This window comes from Natator depressus, chromosome 13 (genome assembly GCF_965152275.1).
Source record: "Natator depressus isolate rNatDep1 chromosome 13, rNatDep2.hap1, whole genome shotgun sequence".
Classification (NCBI taxonomy): domain Eukaryota; kingdom Metazoa; phylum Chordata; order Testudines; family Cheloniidae; genus Natator; species Natator depressus.
Genome location: NC_134246.1, coordinates 26355124 through 26375619, shown reverse-complemented (window position 1 = coordinate 26375619; position 20496 = coordinate 26355124). Strand labels below are relative to the sequence as shown.

General features: G+C 46.1%; 2 protein-coding genes across 3 annotated transcripts in view; one reads left to right on the top strand and one right to left on the bottom strand.

Moving 5' to 3' along the window:
- AHCY (adenosylhomocysteinase) overlaps positions 1-2412 on the bottom strand; it is a 53808-nt gene extending 51396 nt beyond the window's left edge. Inside the window, exon 1 of the mRNA XM_074970292.1 lies at positions 2257-2412. Within this exon, the coding sequence (XP_074826393.1) occupies positions 2257-2284 (28 nt within the window). The 5' untranslated portion in view covers positions 2285-2412. The remainder of the gene's footprint in view (positions 1-2256) is intronic.
- Positions 2413-15877: 13465 nt separating this feature from the next.
- The window catches only part of ITCH (itchy E3 ubiquitin protein ligase), a 122801-nt gene continuing 118182 nt past the window's right edge, over positions 15878-20496 (top strand). For both annotated transcript variants that reach the window (XM_074970289.1, XM_074970291.1), the window contains exon 1: positions 15878-15985. The gene's annotated coding sequence lies outside the window, so the exon portion shown is untranslated. The remainder of the gene's footprint in view (positions 15986-20496) is intronic.

Genomic DNA, 20496 nt, shown 5'->3' with positions numbered 1-20496 from the left:
ATGAGAGGCTGGAGGTGCAGCAGGGTGCTCCAGGCTGGGACCAAGGGTTTCGGACGGCGGGAGAAGGATCAGGGCTGGGACAGGGATACAGGGGGAGACTCAGGGATGCAGTCTCCAGGTGGCATTTACCTCAAGCGGCTCCCAGAAGCAGCGGCACGTCCCCCCCTCCGGCTCCTACACAGATGCATGGCCAGGCGGCTCTGCTGCGTGCTGCCCCATTCGCAGGCACCACCCTTGCAGCTCCCACTGGCCGTGGTTCCTGGCCAATGGGAACTGCAATGGGCAGTGCTTGGGGTGGGGGCAGCGTGCAGAGCAAAGCCCCCTGACGGTCCCTACACATAGGAACTGGAGGGGGGCCATGCCGTTGCTTCCGGGAGCCGCGTGGAGCGACCCCCAACGCTGCTTCCCGGCTGGAGTGGGGCAAGCCCCAGACCACACTCCCCAGCAGGCACTTGAGGGCTGTAGTTTGCCCACCCCTGCTTTAGAGCATTTGTAACCTCTCCCAAATAGATTGAGCTCCTTGAGTCTATCATGGTAAGGTATGTGTTCCAGTCCTTTAATCACTCTTGTGGCTCTTCTCCGATTCCTCTGATTTATCAACATCCTTCTTGAATTGTGGACACCCAAATTGGTCACAGTATTTCAGCAGCGGTTGCACCAGTGCCAAATAATATACCTCAAGGTACTTAATTATTTTCTCACTCTTCCTGGTATTTATATCATTTCTACCCCTTTGCCCATTTCTAAAAGATGCAAAAGTTAGCACACGTTTCTCCTGTGGTGTATCAACAATTTAAAAACAAAAACAAACAAAAAAACCTTCAATTCCAGTTCAGAACATTACATTCTGTCTTGTTAAAACTGCCCCTTCACTTTCAACCGTGGATGCTTTACTTCACGTCCCATCCTTTAAACTGCTGCTGTCTTCCACCCCAGAGTGACTGCTGTGCAAAGCCGATACAACAGTATGCTGGGTTTATAAAGCCATCTGGCCTCCTTCAGGATGAAAGGCACTTAGGACTTGTAGAGAATCTCATTCTTCACAGAGGAATCCCAAAGCCAGATCATTTACCTAACGTTTGGATCCAAGGCTGGGAGGTCAGGCATAGCTCTGACCGTACAAACTGGGAGCACAGCTGCTGCCATTCTTCAGTTCCTTCTGAGCTACCACACAACCCCCTTCCTCTCCTGCTGATTTCACGCAATCCGCAGCGCTGGAACAATTTGTATAGTGGGGCGCTGAGAGCCATTGAACCAAAGTGTAAACCCTGTATATGACGGAAACCACTTTCAGGCAGGGGGTGCAGGAGCACCCCTAGTTCCAGCACCTATGCATGCAACTCAGCAACTTATGGGCGAATCTCCTATCCCCGACTTTTTTTTACCCTCCCTAGCTGTCCTGTCCCAGCCTCTCTAGGAAGCGAGCAAGACACTCACGCAAAAAGAAACCCGCCAACGCGCCGGGCAAGTCAGTCGCCTGTGTGTCCCGAGCGCGCGGCCAGGGGCACGCTGGGAAGTGTAGTCTTTTCGGGGCCAGCCGGGCACCAGGCAGCGCGGGGTAGAACTGCAAATCCCACGAGCCGCCCGGCCCGACAGGAGGCACGTGGAGCCTGCTCAGCAGCTCCACGCGGATCGCTCTGAAGTCCGGCCACTGCCAGCCCAGGCGGCGCGCGCTCCGAGACAGCAGGCGGGCCGGGGGCTGGCTGGGGAGCGCTGTGATGTACGTGAAACGGCCCCACCCCACAGCTACAGGGGGTCCGGTGGCGTGTGTGTGCAAAGCGAGGGGCCTGCCCTTGCTGCAGGGGGCCAATGGGGGGGTGCAAAGCGGCAGCCAGTGGAGGGAAGGGTGCAAAGCGAGGGGCCTCCGCTGCAGGGGGCTAATGAGGGGGTTACAAAGCGAGGGGCCTCCCCTATCTGCAAGGGGCCAATGCGGGATGCAAAGCGGGAGCCAGGGAAGGGGAGGGTGCAAAGGGAGGGGCCTCCCCTATCTGCAAGGGGCGAAGGGGGGTGGGTGCAAAGCGAGGGGCTTCTCCAAGCCGCAAGGGAGGTCGGTGCAAAGCGCGGCGCCCTTTGCAGAGCGAGCGCCACGTTTCCCCCGGGTGCAAGGAACTGACACGGGAGAAATTGCTCTGTCCTTTCCCTTGCCACTGAACCGCCCCTATGCAGCGCGGGGCTCTGCCCACAGCGGCACCGGTTTTCACGGCCCCGCGGGGCGCGGATCGGGCCTAGCACAGGCTCAGGGAAACCCCCACTTACCGACTTTGTAAGGAAGCTTGTCGGACATGCTGGGGCTCCGACTTTGCAGACAGCGAGTGTAGGTCAAGGCCTGGGGGAAGGAGCAGGACAGGAGGAGGCGGTGGCGCCGCCAACACTGGCTTTAAATAGACTCGCCTCCTGCTGCATATGCATGAGGCTGCCGATGCCCATGTAGGGCAGGGGGTGCCCGCCCCGCGCCCTGCCCGCTCAGGTTGTGTAACGGAGGGGAAGACGTACAGGCGTCAGGTGTCTCGTGTAGCGGGGGCTGAAAGTCCCTGACCCCGCAACTGAGCGCCGTGTGGCCGGACCGTGAAATCACTGGGTCTCCACCCAGCTGTACGGGCCGTGCTCGAATTACCGGGGGCCCTTACTACGTGTAGGGGCCGCCTCCCTTGCCTCTGGTGGCCCCCTTACTTCTCACGACTGTTTATATTAAAGCAACCCACTTGATATTCAGGACATCGCTCCTCTGCTCCACCCCCCACAATTTTCCCCCATAAGTTGAGCATTGTTGCCAAATTTGGCTCCCTTTGCAGGAGCGGGGCCCTATGGGAGATAGGAATAAATTAAGCACCTGCGAGCAGGGCCCTACAGCCAGATTTTTAGTTCTAGCTAGACATCTAGGGATGCAAAGAGGGGCCAGGTGCCTAACTCCTATTGAAATTTAAAAAAACAAAAACAAAAAAACCTGCAAAAACTTAGGCACTGAATGAATGTAGGTAGTTACAGGGTTAGGCAGCAACCAAGCAGGAGTTTTGTGTCTCACAGTGATGCCTAAAAACAGGATTTAGGTGCCTAAAATCCTTTGTGGATTAACACTCAAGGTACCTATCCTGAATAGGTGCTTTTGAAAACCCCTAGGTGCCTATCTGCATCTTTATGCACCAAAATACCTTTGCAAATCTGGCCCTTAGACTGTAAGTTTTTTAGGGCAGGGAACATGTCTGCCTCTATGTGCAGCACCTAGCAAAATAGAGCCAGGATCCTGATAGGGGCCACTGTAATACAAATAATAATATTTAAAACAATTACAGATGATTAAGGCCGCAAAGTCAACCACCCAAAAGTTGTGAAATGATAGACTATGAAAACAACCTGGACAACCTTTGGTCTTTCATTGTAAGATCACATGCTGTTTTTTTCCCAACAAGATCCTGTCTCCTTAATCACAAGATCACCTACTTTTAAGGGCCAGGAATGATTATAAATTTAAAAACCGAGGGGTAAAAGGAAACACAAAATAACCATAAAACAAAGAAAAAAAGCCCATGCACCATACATCATATTATTAATAATAGAGTAGGCAAAGGTTAAAGGCTTAAAGTACAAAATGCCTCCTCCAGATGAAACAGAGTTTAAGTTAAAATATTTTAAACAAAACAAACAGTCCAGAAGAGGCCATTTGATTAGTTCCCGGTTCTGCAAAGATTAGGTAACAAACTTTATCCACTGTGAGCCACCCCATTTAACTGCACTCAACTGCACTATTACACATATGCTGAACTTTACGCATTGTGAAGGCTTTACAGTCCGAGGGCCTTCATTTACATTCCAATGTCCACTCAATATTTAAAAATAGTAAAAAAACAAACAAACAAACAAAAACCACAAATAAAACATTCAATCAAAATTGTGAGGCCAACAAGATGTATGCCAGACTGTGTCACTTTTAGGTTTTGCGTTTATATTGCATCTGTTCCCCCACCATTCAGCTGTTTATATTGTCTAATTTTGGGTATGGTTACACAGCAAAAGCTGTGCACAGGTTACTCTACCTGAGCTAGCTTCAGTCCAGCAAACACGGGTAACAGCACAACATGGACTCAGAGCAGCCTAGGGAGCCAAACACATACCTAGGGCCTGTTCCAGGCTTGGGCTACTGAAACCCCTGCTGTGCTGTCTTCACTGCTATTATTACCCAACCTAGCTAAATCAAAGCTTGCTCGCAAATAGCTTTTGCTCTGCAGACATTTAGGGACTGATCCTGCAGCCTTTACCAGAGTGGTCCCAATGAAGTCAGTTGAACCATTGCCATGAGCAGAGGCTATACGATTGAGTCTTTAAGCTCTGATCTTCAGAGAGATTCATAGATTTTAAAGGCAGCGGGGGCCATTATAATCATCTAGTCTGACCTCCTGCAGAACACAGGCAAAATCTTGCAAAGACCTTTGCACACGCTTCACTTTTTTTACATTCTGAGCAGTCCCACTGAAATCAACAGGAATACTCACATACGTAAAGCAGCAGTGTAGCCAGCGTGGGATATTTGGGTGGGCCCCCGACTCAGGGTGGGTGGGCAATTATGGGGGTGGCAATTATGGGGTAGGGCTGGGAGTACAGGAGGGATTGGGGGGGCCGCCTCCTACCACGCCCTGCAGCTGGCCTTGCGGGGGGCGATGGATGGACCCTCTGGCCATGGGCTCCCCGGAGCCCCAGGTGGTGCACCCAGCTCTTGGAGGAGATGCTGCTCTCTAGTGCACATGGCTCATGGCTCCCTTCCAGGTCCCACTGCCCCACGCCGGGCCTGGCTCCCCCAGGTGGTGGGCCTGCCTTTTTTGAAGATCTCCTCTGCCGCCGCTGGCCGCCCGCTCACCCTCCTCCCAGTAGCGGATTAGCCACTGGGCCAACCCAGGGCCCCAGGAAAATGGGCGCTTCCGTGTCCCCACCCGCTCTACCCACCTGGCGGGGAGCGGGTTTTGAGCGAGGAGGTTTGCTCCACTCCACTCGCCCCAACAGCTTACATAAAGTTAAACAAATGCAAAAATATTTGCAGGATCAGGACATTAGATTGTAAGCTCTTGAGAACAGAGGCTTTGCATGTCTATAAAGTACCTAGCATGCTATCAGTACTATATAGGGCCTTGTCTGCACCAGGAGGTGTTTTGCTGGTATAATTATACCAGTATAGTTAACTGGCAAACCCTGCCTAGTGTGACACAGTTACACCAGTAAAACTGTGCTTATACCGATATACCTTACAGTGGTTCCCTGAGCAGGCATAAGATATATTAGTATAATAAGCACAGTTATGCTGTATAACTATATCCACAGTAGGGCTTCTACCCCCATATCTATGTCAGTTAAAAAACTAACACACCTAACAAACATAACTATACCAGATGAAGTGAGCTGTAGCTCACGAAAGCTTATGCTCAAATAAATTTGTTAGTCTCTAAGGTGCCACAAGTCCTCCTTTTCTTTTTGCGAATACAGACTAACACGGCTGCTACTCTTATACCAGTATAATATTTAAGTGTATGCCAGGCCTAAGTAATACATAATATTATTATATAATTCCTACAGATCCAATGGGGTCAAGTGGTTCAAACAAAGCAAATCTGATTTGCTTTTTTCAGAAACTCCTGCCTCTGAGGAGAAAGAACAACAGCTACCTTCCCCATCTCTTGATTTTATTAGTCTGTCTAACTAGCTCATCTATCATACATTTATACCATACTGGTCACCGTGATGGATCACCCATGGATCAAAGTGGTCAATAATTAAAAAGCCAGAGACCCTAAGAATGCTATTCCGGCAAGTGGTGAAAGTGCAGATTCAACAATTGCTAATGGCTGATCTGAAGGCATGCAGATTAAGTCAGTGGTCTGTTTTGAACTTTAGACTTGGTCGTTATGTATTTTAATTGGCTAACCTGTTATGAATGAGTGTGTTTGCAGCGGAGGTTCAGGGGACAGTCAGACCAGACCAGATCATTGGTCCTCCTAGCCTAGGTTCCTACATTCATTAACAGCCAATGCCTGCAGCTCTATGGGGGACAAAATGCCCTGTAATGAACCAGGCCAATTAGGCAATACTGTGCACGTTTACATTGGCTTTGCTTTTGTTCCCTTTACCTTGCTCTGTGAAATGCGCTTTTCACAAGCATCAGAGGTAAAGCCTAGAGAATAGATTGCAACTAATATTTTATCTGATAGATTTAGCCTCTTTTTTTGTTTGTGAAATAGCTGCAAGCAGAGGGTATTTCCTCAGATGTGTTCATTTTTCAAAAGCTTTTGCTACATTATGTTGCTATTTTTTTTTAATTCTGTTAATGGATCATAGTCAGTTCCCTATGAGAATTTTGGATTCAGTATTTGCTGTCAGAGCTGCAGTGGATACTCCATGACTGGTCGTTTAAGTCACAGGGTTCAGTTTCAGTTCCCTGATTGGGTGAGCATGCCAGTATCTCTAGCACAAATCCTCTGAGACACAAATCCCAGCCCTTGCTCCCTGCTGCCTCAATGGAGAATAAACTGGTCTGTATCTGTAGCAAATTAGAACATCCCTGTGCTGGTTCAGCTATACACAGGGGTGCTGGAACAATTTTTATAGTGGGGGTGCTGAGAGCCATTAAACCACACTGTAAACCCCATATATAATGGAAACCACTTCAAGCCAGGGGGTGCTGCGGCACCCCCCACATCCCAAGTTCCAGCACCTATGGCTATATAGGCTAGCACAAAGGGAGCAGAGCCAAGGCTGTGATAATTCCCCATCCACTCCCTGCCTACCTACTCTGGGAGTGGGACAAATAGCAGCATACAGCATCTACTTCTGTATGCCTGGATCCAAGGTCTGGTAGCCTGTGCAGGGGCATAAGAGACTCCCTTATGTGTGGGCACATAATCTGTAAACTTCATAGTGCACATAGGTCTAGGATTTGCCTTGCAAGTCTTCTAGTCCACAGCCTCCCCAGCAAATATGCAGTCAGTCAATTATTGTTTAACAAGTGTCTTTGTGAATTCTCCCACGGTGACCCTTATGCATGGAATGCTCTCCATGAACTAATCGGCAAGGCCAGCAAACTGACATGATTTAATGCATCTTTGTTCCTTCAAATTCCAGCACAAGACTCATTTCTTCCATGAGGACTATGAGAGATTACCCAACTGATTAAGGGTAGGCTGAGGAGCAGACAGGTACATCTGATGAAGCTACCAGGCCCATCTATTAGAAAGGTTATCTAACACATTCCATTATAAGACCCTGTTTTCAGTAGCTTAAAGTTGCTTATAAGGGGCAGGAGTTGGGGGTGGGAATTGGAACAGAGGGGGACAAGAACAGGTTCCAGGTGGGTTTGATAAGGGGGGGGGGAGGGATAACCATCATGGAGAGATGGACAGGAGCAGAGAAGGTCTGGGGCAGGAGCCATTGTACTGTAGATAGGAGCAGATAGGGACTGGGACAAGAGTCCAAGAGACAGGAGCAGAAAGGTCTATAACCACTCTAGAGCATACTCCTCTCCAGAACCTGAAACCAAACTCAGGATTTCTATGCCTCAATATTCTTGTGCTCTGTGGCAAATAGTTGTGACACTCATTGGCAGAGTGTGTCTCATTCTGCTCTAGTGGCTGAGCCACATATAGGATAACAGCCTACTACTCTTATCAGTTACGCCATTGGCTCAAATGGCAGAGGCCTGTACTGTGAATCTAAAGATCCCAACCCTACTAATGACTGTGAAGATCAGTAGAGTTCCACATGATGAACTTTCTGGGTTTTTTAGTTTGCTTTTTTAACAATTTAGGAAATTACGTTTTTTTTAAAACCTATGTTAAAAGAACACGATGGTTGCAAAGTCAAGCACTCAGCGCTTAGAAAATGCTAAAATTAAGGTTACCCTGCCAACCCTAATTTGGCTTCCTTGTGATTCATTCATACCTAACTAGATTTTAAAGCCAGAAGGGACCATTAGATCATATAGCCTGACCTCCTGTATACCACAGGCCAGAGAATTTCACCCAGTTACCCCTGTGCTGAGTGCAACGACTTATTTGACAAAAGCATATGGTGCATGATGTGCATTATAAGAAACATATTGTGCATTATGATAGTCTTTAATTCCATAACCATACACTATTTTTTCCACAGGGCCCCCGCCACATTCAGTGCACAGGATTGGATTGTGCTCTGGGAGCAAATCAGGGTTGTGCAGTGAATGAAGCAGGGACTACTGCAGTAATATAGACAGGATGTTCTCATGACTAAGGCAATTAAATGCCCCCCCATGAGAGCTACCACAGAGTTCCTGTGTGATGCTGGGGAAGTCACTTAAACCAGAATCTGCACTAGGGGTCACTAATTGGGTGTTCCTCGTTTTCTGGGTGCTTGTGTTGAGACATCTGGGGCACCCAATATTAGTGGACACATTTGACCTCACACTCTGTGCCTCAGTTCCCCCTCAATAAAATGGTGATATTAATACCCCCTCATCTCATGAAGATAAATTCATTTATTTGTGTGGTACTCAGATATTATAGTGAGAGCAGTACAGAAACGCACATGAGAAAATTAACAGTTCTGTACCCAGTGCAGGGTTTGGATGAGATGCAGTAAATAAGGTACCTATGCAACATTTCCTTTTATTCAGTGGACACACACTAAATAATGAGGATAAAAGGAAATATTGAATAGCTACCCATTCAGTGAGAACTGTCCATCCTTTGCACTGAATGAGGCAGGGGTTCTCTGGGAATACTAGTGTCTGATCAGCTGATTAAAGACTATTATAATGCATACACACAAAGGAGCCGAATTTGTATTGCACAAGCACCTTAGTTCTGGCATTTCCTAACTTATAAGTACTTGACTTTGCAATCTTAATGTTCTTTTAACACAGTGCTTTGGTATGTAATGTATTATGTGCACACGATACTGTATTCACAAAAGTATTTAATGTAACAGTTGTTCATATTTTGAATATAACCATCTCCAATATCCTTCATATGTTGCTTATCTTGAGGAACTGGAGCTTGTATGAGTTTGCACAGCATCCTCACAATGGGGCTCCAGTCCTGACTGGGTCTTTTAGGTTTTTCAATATAAATAACATAAGTAACCAAACTCTGCTCCCAGATACACTGACGCTAATCTGCAGCACTTTCATCAGTTTCATTGGTGTCAGTCTACATTTACAATGGTGTAACTAAAAGTAACAGTTGTCCCTCCATGTTAAATTAGGTACAAACCTGTTGCCAAATGTAATTGAAGCTGGATTTCACCACAGCCCACCTAATCAGGACTTCTCTATACCACAGATCCTCATTCCACCGGATTCTGATTCTGTGTGTGTGTTTCTGAGTAGCTGCTGCTTCCCATTAGTAACTCCCCAACAGAGGGCAGAGGTAACCTTTGTTTCAAAGACCTTGTAAGAGAGGAACTGTCTCCAATTTAGATAAGAGCCTCTATGCTCAAAACACTTGTCACTTTCTCTTTTATGCCACTGCCTGATACAAGTAGCAGAGGTGATCCAAGGATTAAAAAATGGCTGGCTTTTTGTTGCATATCCTCAAGTGATTCATTCTCATGTCTAGGGACTTCCAGCTAGTGAAACAAGCATCCAATGAAGTGAGCTGTAGCTCACGAAAGCTTATGCTCAAATAAATTGGTTAGTCTCTAAGGTGCCACAAGTCCTCCTTTTCTTTTTGCGGATACAGACTAACACGGCTGCTACTCTGAAAAAAGAACCAGAAGAGAATTCTCTGCTGGAGTCAATGGAACTGGTATAAGGGCTCATTCAAACCAATGTGGGATCCTCAGCAAAGGCATTCAACTAGGCTCTGGTTTAACCTCTGTAAATTAGAGCAGCCCTCTTGCACCAGGGGCTGGTTTGGTTCCTAGCCAGCCCCAGGTTCTGGGGAAGTTTAAAGGTGGCTTAGAACCATCTCTGCTCACAGCTGTGCTAAGCTCAATGAAGATGAGGATTGAACCTGGGGTCGCAAGTTTAGCTTAATATGGGTTTTTCCCTAATCCAATCTGGTAAACTGTGAGCACCGCATCTGGTACGTTAAGGGCAGGTGCTGGGACAAATATAACAGCTCACTGTTTCCTGGCATCAGTACTGTCTTAACTCTGTGATTCAGTATCCAAGGTATTTGCTGTAGAACCAATTGCTGCCCCAGAATGAAGTTAAGGTTGGATACGGAGAGCAAATTGTGCAGGGTTTTAAGGCTTTCGGAATGGTTGGATCCCTGAAGTGTTCATTTCCAGACAGTCTAATATTTCAGGTTTTTAAAAGGTGAAGAATATTTGTTCAGAATTTGAAATTATTATTTATTAATTGTGTTACCATAGCTCACGGGTGGGCAAACTACGGCCCAAAGGATTGCCAGGGAACTGCAGCCAATGGGAGCTTCAGGGGAGGTATCCACAGGCAAGGGCAGCGCGCGGAGCCCTCTGCCGCCTCCCCCCCACCCCCAAGAGCCGCAGGGATGTGGTGCCGGCCACTTCCAGGAGCGGCACGGGGCCAGGGCAGGCAGGCAGGGAGCCTGGCCTGGTCCCGGTGCACGCCACTGCACACCCCGGAGCCACTGCAGGTAAGCAGCGCCAGGCCGGAGCCCGCACCCCAACTCCCTGCCCTGAGCCCCCTGCCTGCACCCCAACCCCCTGCCACACCCCGCAACCTTGCTGGACCCCAGCCCCCTGCCCCAAGCTCCCTGCCACACCCCAACCCCCTGCCCTGAGCCCCCTCATACACCCTGCACCCCTCCTCTGCCCCAACCCCATGCCCTGAGCCCCTTCCTGCACTCCGCACCCCAGCCCCCTGCCCCAGCCCTACAGTCATGGCCCTGCATGCAATTTCCCCCCCCCAGATGTAGCCCTCGGGCCAAAAAGTTTGCCCACCTCTGCCGTAGCTCATAGGAGGCCTGATCTATATTGAGAGTTTAGGTGTTAGCTGGACTCCAGTGAAACACACTTTCAACCTTAATTTTTTTTTTAAATCAAAGTTGATATATTTTGCATCATTTCCCTGAACTTAACTGGATGATTTAGCCTTTTGGATGTAGATCATTTACAGCAAAACAAACCAGGGAACTGCAGGCTTGCCTAGGGCAGAAATCAATAGAGGTCTAAAATGAGATAGATTTCAGCAGCTGTGTTAGTCTGTATTCACAAAAAGAAAAGGAGTACTTGTGGCACCTTAGAAACTAACCAATTTATTTGAACATAAGCTTTCGTGAGCTACAGCTGCATCCGATGAAGTGAGCTGTAGCTCACGAAAGCTTATGCTCAAATAAATTGGTTAGTCTCTAAGGTGCCACAAGTACTCCTTTTCTTTTTTTAAAATGAGATAAAGTCTCCCTCCTTCCACACCATCTGCATTTCTAAAGCACGTCTCACTGTTTGCTGAAATTTTCAAAGGGGCCTAATGGAGATAGGCAAATGATCCTGAATTGAAGTTCAAGGGGATTTGGGTGCTCCAGTCCCTTAGGCTTCTTTGACAGTCCCAACTCGTCTGTCTATGTCCTTTTAAGCAATATAAAGAGTAAATGTATTGGTGGATAAAGGTGCTGGATTCACAGCCTTGTAGTGTGAAGCCCTCTGACCACACAGACAGACTGGAAGCTCCTTCACACCAATTTGCCTCCAGTTTGACCAGAAAGAAGCATCTCCAAAGTGGGAACGAGTTGTTTCATCTCCTTTGCTCATTCAGCCCTCAATTTCTTTGCTCAGGATGCCAGCAACCTTATCAATTAGCCAGAGATGCTGATGGTTTCCATGCTATGACCATGTCTTGTGGCCTGAGACTCATCTCCCATAAGCCTCCACAGTTATCAGGCAGCAAAGCTTTCACAGATTTAGTTTGTGTAACATTTGTGATCACTGTGCTGTGAGATTCAATTACTTACCATTCTTCAGCAATGCCCCATCACCCTGGCTTTCCATTTGCCTTGCAAGTCAGTGATTCTCAAACTTCTTGAGCCTAGAGCTCATTTGTCATCTGCTCCCCCTCCTCCTTACCAAATTCAGGCAGAGCAGGTTGAAAATAAAAAAAATATTTATTTTTTAAATCAGTTATTTTCATTCGACAAATTTAGAAGAGGAAAAGTTTTCCATTTTGCAAAGTTTTTATAAACATTTTTATCAAACATGTTGAGTTTTTTCTCCTGCCCTTCCCTTATTTCTCCCCTGAAAAGGGGGTCAGAAGAGGGGACAGAGGGAGAAAGTGGGAGGGAAAGAAACCAAAAAACTGACAATTTTTTATTTGCCACTTTTGTCAACAAAATTGAAAAAATTTGGAAAATTTTTTTTGGCAAAAATTTCTAATTCCAGAAAAGGTCATTTTTCTGCCAAAAAAACCCAACAATAACAACAACAAAAAAACCCTGAAAAATGTGAACTAGCTCTATGCACAGCCTGATGCTTTCATAAATGTCAGTAAAGGTACCCTCTTCCCCTTCTAGCTAGCTGGTGCTGCTGCAGTTGCTCAGGCTCTGGCTTGACATCTCTCCCTGCTCCTGATCCTACAATTCACTACCTCTCTAAGGTTAAAATGCATATATTTAGACATGCAGGTTTGAGAATTCTGGCCATGCTGTACTGCTAAGGTTCCTAAGAGAATCTACTGTACAAATGCTCAGCTACAGAACAGAGAACCATGTCTCAGCAGATCACTGTAACTGCATGCACTCTCTTTCTGACCTAATTTGTCTCTAAAGAGGCCTCAGCAGAGCAGTGATGATGTTTTTAGGTCCCATTTCGTATGGAGAAAAATAATGCTCAACTTCCTGTGCAGGGAGGTGAGAAACAATATTCCCAAAATACAGTGTCTTTCTGTTTAAAATACATACCTTTCTTGATGGTGTCATTTCCTTCCCCACATTCTGATTATGCATTGGGGAGCAGTTCAACAACACAGTAGTGCTCAATTGCCATACAAAATAATTACTCATGTGTTAGGTTTCAGAGTAGCAGCCGTGTTAGTCTGTATTTTTTAGTCTCTAAGGTGCCACAAGTACTCCTTTTCTTTTTACTCATGTGTTAGTTTCGCCCCCATTGATTCTCCTGGAAATGATAGTCTCTCATGTCCCTTGAAGTCTTCGTTAGTATTTTCCAACCATTCGGAAGCCAAGTATCTGTGCCTACTGATATCTGAGTAGCCAAAGAGGATTTCAAATGATAATTAACAATTAGCATTCACCCACTTCCTTGTGGGACAGCATTATTCCATCTTCAGGGACAAATTGAGTGTGTTCGGACACAGAAAGAATGGCACGTAAGAAATTGTGTTATTACAAATGCAAAATTCAAAATCACAAGGGCAATAGTAAAATGTTAATCAGTTGCCATAATAATTATCTACCTAACAGAGAAGCTGTAAGACTTACTTAATAAATGTTAATAAAGTGCTTTGAAATCCTCAGATGAAAAATGTAGTGGAAATACAAATATTACTATTCCTATTCATCAGCAACTTTCCAAAGTCTGAAAGCACGTGAAAGCGCTAAGTTGCTATTTCATATTTAGACTAGATCAGCAGTAACTGAAAATAGGTAAGATCTGATGACTACTCAGGAGCTTATGTGATATTTGGTTGGGGTTCCTAGTCCAATGCCCAAGTAGACAACTGTCCCTATTAGGAAAACTGCTTCCATAACCGGACGTCTGCAGTGGTCTCTTTGGAGCAGGGACCATCTTTTTGTTCTGTGTTTGTACAGCAGCTAGCACAATAGGGTCTTGGTTAATGATTGGCCCTCTCAGGGCTGGTCTACACTACCATGGTAAATCAATCTAATTTACGCAACTTCAGTTATGTGAATAACATAACTGAAGTTGACATAGTTAGATCCACTTACTGCAGTGGCTACGCTCTCCCATCTACTTCCCTTATGCTTCTCGGGGAGGTGGAGTACACAAATCGATGGGAGAGTATTCTCCCATCCATTTAGCATGTCTTCACCAGACCTACTAAATCGACACTCTCTGCATTGACTGCAGCAGTGCCAATCTACCCGTAAGCGTAGACAAGCCCTTACGGTCTATGCTAGTACACATAACAAACAACAAAAATACCTTAACACAGGTTGAGGAGTCAGGAGACCAGGATGCTGTTTCCAACTCTGCCAATGACTTGCTGTGTGATCTTGAATATGTTATTTAACCTCTCCATGCATCGGTTAAAATGGGGCTGATCCTTACCCACTTTTGTGAAGTGCTTGGAGATCAGTGGATGAACATGCAATATATTACAGTAGAACCTCAATTTTACAAACACCGATATTATGAATGACCAGTTATACAAACCATTTTTCCTCATGGGGGGGGCAGGAAGGGGGAGGAAATCACATAATGAAAGTGATGTTGATGAAGAAAAAGTCAACATCCCTTCATGTTCTGATACCTTCAGTGCATTGGAAATTGCTTTGTAGTGGTTTGAAGGACAAGAAGAAAGCAATGATGTCACCATACTGCAACTTATGCACAGTACTTACTGTAATTTTGAGATGTTCAGTTTTATGAACTGTTTGATTTTATGAATTCCTCAGTCTCCAATTAGTTCATAAAAAAGGATTCTACTGTACTTTTAGTTGACAGTCTCGTTGGTGCTCTCAGCAGAAGCCCAGGATTGATCATACCATGGAGACTGAACTATCCTCTCACTCTTATGCCTTGTTTACACTCTCAGCTGTCTTAAAATTTTCCATGATTGCACTACCAATGGTGCATCTCCATGGGTGGCAGTAATGCAGTTAGTCCATCGGTGTTTTAACTACTGTGCTCCAAACAGAATTAGACAACACAGTCTAAACGTCAGCAATGCTCCCGCTGGATCTAATGCAGTGGGGGGAATGTGAGTGTAGACATAGCCATAGAGACAACTCACTTCTCCAGGGGAAGGTTGTGGTACAGTAGGCAGTGTTTGGGAAGGCTGCCCTGCTTCCCTCCTTCTGTAACAGATCTGTGGATGAAAAGGACTTCAGTCTTCAGGGCTCTAAAGGCATTTTATTAATTCTTTCTAATGAGGTACACAGATCCATGCAGAACAGAAATCTCTTTTTGAAACTGTATCATTGTGTTTCTAGCTCCATTCTAAGGTGCCCAGTGCTGCTATATTTTTATACTGGAGCTGGTTGGAGCAGCACACTTGAAATCTCTAATGCAATCTTACTGTTTTTATTATTGTTTACAGCAGCATCTAGAAGCCCCAATTCAAGCTAGATTCTGCACATATACTGTTATAGAGACCACCTTAAGTACCTTGCCAAAAATCAAACCAGATGGCACTTGATTTGCAAGAAGGCCACGTTCCTTTGAGATTTGCCATTATGACGACGGATTGGGCCTTCAGAGATAAAAAATGGAATCCTTCAATGCCACTTTTCACAGAATAACCGTACTCTAGCTTCTCCGTACGAAAAGTGTTCAAAGCACTTCTGAACATGCCCATAGCCCCCTCCCACCAGATCCCTGTGTCTCAAGACCCCACTGCCCACACAGAGCCCCCCCAAAATCGCTATCCGGGGGTTCCCACTACCCACACAGAGCCCCCCATAATCGCTGCCTGGGGGTCCCCACCCACACAGAGCCCCCCATAATCGCTGCCCGGGGGTCCCCACTGCCCACACAGAGCCCCTCCTCCAGGATCCCTCACAGCTCAAACAGAGGCCCCCAGGATCCCTGTCTGGGGGTGCCCATGGCTCAGCCCCTTCCCGCCCCCTGAGGGAGCCAAGTCAACGCCCAAATCCCCATAGAGGCGAAACACCCGCACCCCTACGACGGGCCCAGGCCGCGGCCCAGGAGCCGCCCCGCCCCCTCCACGCGCATGCGTAGGGCCCGCGGGGCACGCTGGGAGTTATAGTTTTCGCCCGCCTCCACCTTCCGCCGCCGTCGCTGACTCTGCGCATGCGGATTGTCCGCCCGACTTTGCGAAGTCGCTGCCTGAGGTTGGGCTCGGACAGGCTGCCATCTTGGCGGAAGGCTTGGGGAGCTGGCACCGCCGCCCTGACCGGTAAGGAGCCCACCGCGGCGGGAGGTGGCAGCGGAGAAGGGGCTGTATCCCTCCCGGTCTCCCCTCGAAGTGGCGCGTCGGCTCCGCCGTCGGAGAGGGGCTCGGGGGTGGGGCAGGCCTGGCCCGGGGGAGCCGCCGCCGCCCCCTCTCCGGGGGTCACAACATGTGCAGTCGGGGAGGAGGGAGGCATTTCGCTCCTTGCCGCGTGCGGTGGGGGCAGCCCCCAGACCGGCTTCCCGCAGGACGTCTGGCCAGAACCCCTCCCCCCTCCTGACCAGCCCCCTTTGGCTGCCAGAGCCCTGATCGCTGGCCGCAGCCCTCTCCCTGTCCACCCACCAGCCCCCTCTGGCTGCCAGAGCCTGATCGCTGGCCACAGCCCCCTCTGGCTACCAGAGCCAGTGCTCTGACCACCGCCCTCTCCCTGTCCACCCACCAGCCCCCTCTGGCTGCCAGACCCCAGAGCCCTGATCGCTGGCCACAGGCCCGCCCCCAACCAGCCCCCTCTGGCTACCAGATCCAGTGCTTGGACTACAGCCCTCTCCCTGTCTTGCCACTCCTGTGACCAGCCCCCTCTGGTGCTAGACCGCAGTGCTCTGATCTCTGGCCACAGCCCCGTCCCCAACCAGCCACTCCGGCTGCTAAACCCCAGTGCCCTGACCTCTGGCCACAGCCCCACCCACAACCAGCCCTCTCTGGCTCTGACCACAGCCCTCTCCCTGTCCACCCACCAGCCCACTCTGGCTGCTAGACCCCAGTGCCCTGACCTGTGGCCACACAGCACAGTCCTGTCCTGGGGGTGTTCATAGACTGCTGAGTGGTTCTGCATGATTTGCCAGCCCTGGGGGGTTTCCCTCCTCTTCTAGGTTCCTCTCCCCCACAGGATGCCCATTTTATTGAGACCCTCTGCCCCCCAAATGACCCTCCAGGTGTTTGGCTTGTGTGAACTGATAATTTATTCCCTCCAACTCATTCCTCTCAATTCAGTAATCCTCTAGCTCAGTCCCTTCCCCAGACCTTTGACTACTAGTGCCTCCACTCTATCCTGGTGAGTCTTGCTAGAGCCTCTTTTGCTGCAGCAATCTAACCCGCTTTTACTTGCTTTGTCCTATTAAAAAAAATGTAGTGTCGTAAAGTAATGGTCCAAAACATTAAAGCATAAGTGAGTGTAACTGCAATGTGTATGGTTATTACTATACAGTATTGTAGTAATCTTTAATAAGTAAAGTCATTCTAGAATGGCAGCATCGGTGCCCTCACTTTTAGTCTGGAAACATGGATGGGTCTTAGTTACTTAACCCTCCAGTATCTAAATGTGCACCACTGATCTTGTGTGACAACAAAACCCAAAATGTAGGTAGAGGAAGGTTGCAATGATGTGGGAGTCATTATTTAACTGGGTCTGAAATTTTCTGCCACCTCTCTTTCAGGATTTAGCTTGTTTTGATAGCTATAATTTAAAATAGGAAAGACAACACCAGATTGTGAGAGGCAGAAGTAGCATAGGTGTAGAATAAGGGGCCTACCTTGTAATTTGGTATAGTTAGAGACATCCGTTACTCTTTGAATTGGCAAAAGTCTCTCAGCAGAAACGAACTTTTATTGAATCCAAGAAATTAGAGATGGGAAAGGTCTTTTAGGTCATCTTTTCCATTCCTTTGGCTAATACTGGATTGTTCATTAGAGTGTTTCCCATTATTTTGTCCAGTCTTTATTACTCCGTATCTTCCTCCTTTCCCTTTTACTGGGGCTAATCTTACCTAATAAATGTAAAGGGCAGACTAGAAGTAATGAAGGAATAAGGGCAGATTGAACCACTGCTGGTTTGCACTACTTGAAAAACAGGCTTAGAAATTTAGGAATAAAGTCCCACCTTGGCTCCATCTTCCTGTTCAGATCTCATGAGGGTGAGACTAAAAAATTGCTTGAAAGCAGTCGATCAAGTTATGCTCTCTCTTCCAGCTGTGAAAGTTGAGAGCTGTTCTACTGACTTAATTGTGGTTACATTGGTTTGTGCTGCTGTAAAAGAGCCAAACACATTCTAGTTTGTGTTCTTAGTTGCAGTTTGACAGTTTTAACCGTCTCTGTGAATAAGTTCACTTCCAAGTTATCATCAGAATAATATCTGCTTTATGATTCAAAGTGAATTTTTTCTTACATCTTTTAAACAAAGATATGGTATAGTAGTTATGAAAGAAGTTGAACTGATGGAGTGGAAAATAACTGAGGCTTCTGAATACTAAGTTTGAAAGCTCCTTACAGATTAAACAGTTATCACAGTGTTTAAAGGTGGAGGGAGAGTGGGGGGAGATTATTTATATGAATAAAACTGTTAAGCAATATAGTTTCTGTTTTCTTCTCTCCTGTTTAGGTATTTATATTCTAATTGTTCATGGTGAAGCAGCCATGGGAATTGAGATTTATTTCCTTATTTTAGAGATTAGACATGTTTCCCAACGTTTTAAAAGAAGAGATGGGATAACAGGCATTACCGAATGTAGTTTAAGAATTACATGCTTTAAAATATGTCAGGAGTCTGCTTTAGGTTTTAAATCTACCATTCCATTTTCTAGGAAAGTTTAAACTAAAATAATTCCAAAAATAAATGATCCATTTCTCATGAGGCCTACAAAATCCATTTGTTTTTTTCCATCTTCTGACTCATCCAGTGGGTTAATCGACAAACGCTTTACAGAGATGTGTTGATATCAATTAGCAATGTTAGTGCCCAGACAAATATATTTTATATGAATGGATTATAATGCAGTGAATTTGTTAAATAACACTATTCATGTTAACTTAAACCATCTGTTAAAATGTATCACATGCTGGTGGTATACAAACAATAAATAATTCCACTTTCATTCAAAACAAATAAGGAAAACAATGTGTATAAAAGAATAAACTGAAAAGGATAATAATCTAGCGTATATATGTGCTATAAACTACACTATGGACATTGTGCTTCTAAGTTTGCCTCTCCAGTTCTGTGCTTTTTTCATGCTAGATTTGTCAGTCTGCTGGTATGATTTACTTTGTGATAGATGATTGTAGTTTGTGTGCCCTCACACTTCAAAAGGGAGTGACATTTAGCACAGCACATGTACGTGTAGCTGGGAGAAGAACATTTACAGCTGCTTACTGTAAACGAGCTTTGCCCACATACCGAAGGATTATGATGTGCATGCTTGCTCCAGAAGGCAAAATAGGATGTAATCACAGTTTGCCTATCTATCTTGGAAGTGTTTTTTCTGTTTTTCCAATGTCTGCCACAGAATCAAGCAAATGTGTTGGGGTTGTTTTTTTGTTTTTTTTTTAAAGGTTCCAGACAGTCCATCTGTTTGGCATCGTTCATTTGGCTGTGTTTTGTTAGGCATCTGAACTAATTTGGTGCCCACTTTTGGGGGGAAAAAAGGGTAGTCTGTATCCCACTTTTCTTCCTTCTAGAGAAGAAAGTAAATAATAATCTTGCTTCTTTGTGTAGTGTTTAGAACTTGGGTTGCAGAGGAGAGTTCTTGCCATGTCAAAGGCCTCCAAAGGGATTGTTCAATATAGATTTAAAGGAAATAAAACAATCTGTGATTTTTTTTTCAGAAAGACTCACTGTAAACTGGAAAAGAAACCTTTGAAAACCTGCAAATGAGGTTCCCATTCTTGGAAAATTTCTTATTACCAGCTCTATGCAAACTTTTAAAAACCTCTGACATTTTTCCATTAAACTCTTAAATTATAAATGGAATTTCTGCACTAACTATAGTTAGTTCACAGAACACAGTAATAAAAATATTGAGGACATAGATTTTCTCTGAGGAAACATGATATGGGGACATTGACATTGGTTATTCTAACTATTTAAACAAGCAGACAATGCTAATATGGAATTTTGGAATGTTCACAAGTAGGGTATTTTCTTCCAGTTCTTTTGTGTAGAAACACTACTAGCTTCTTCCTCACACTTATTTGAGCTGTTCCAAAATGTATAACTAGGATGTGTCTGTTGCCTTGTACATGAATAGAGTTGCTAATGTTTGCATTTAAATAGTTGGTCCTGAAACAAGCATCTTTAATACATGTGCTCCAGTCAAGCAGAGGTAGGGCTTGAAAAATTCACCCACCATATACCATTGTGAAGTGGGGGAAAAGAGTAAATGTGCCTTTTCTTTTCCATTGGTTGAGCAGAACTAGGAAGTGGGGCATCAAATTTGAAGCCTGACCCATTAGCCAGAACATTATATGAAAGCAGACGCTTCTGAGCAGGATCCATTGATGCCATCCTGTTAAATTTTTTTTTACTGCTCTCCTCTTTGTCAGCGGTTAGAAGTTGAAGGGAAGTCTGAGCATCTCACCAAGAGGTTCCACTTGCGTCTCACTGTTTTTCATTTCTCATTTGTATTGGTTTCTGGCTAATGGATGTCTAGTAAATTTTTAAGCCCTGGACTAAGGAAAGATAGCCTGCCCTGTGTTTCAAAAGGCCTTGAATGTGGAGGGCATAGGGAAAATGAGCATTCCCGCTC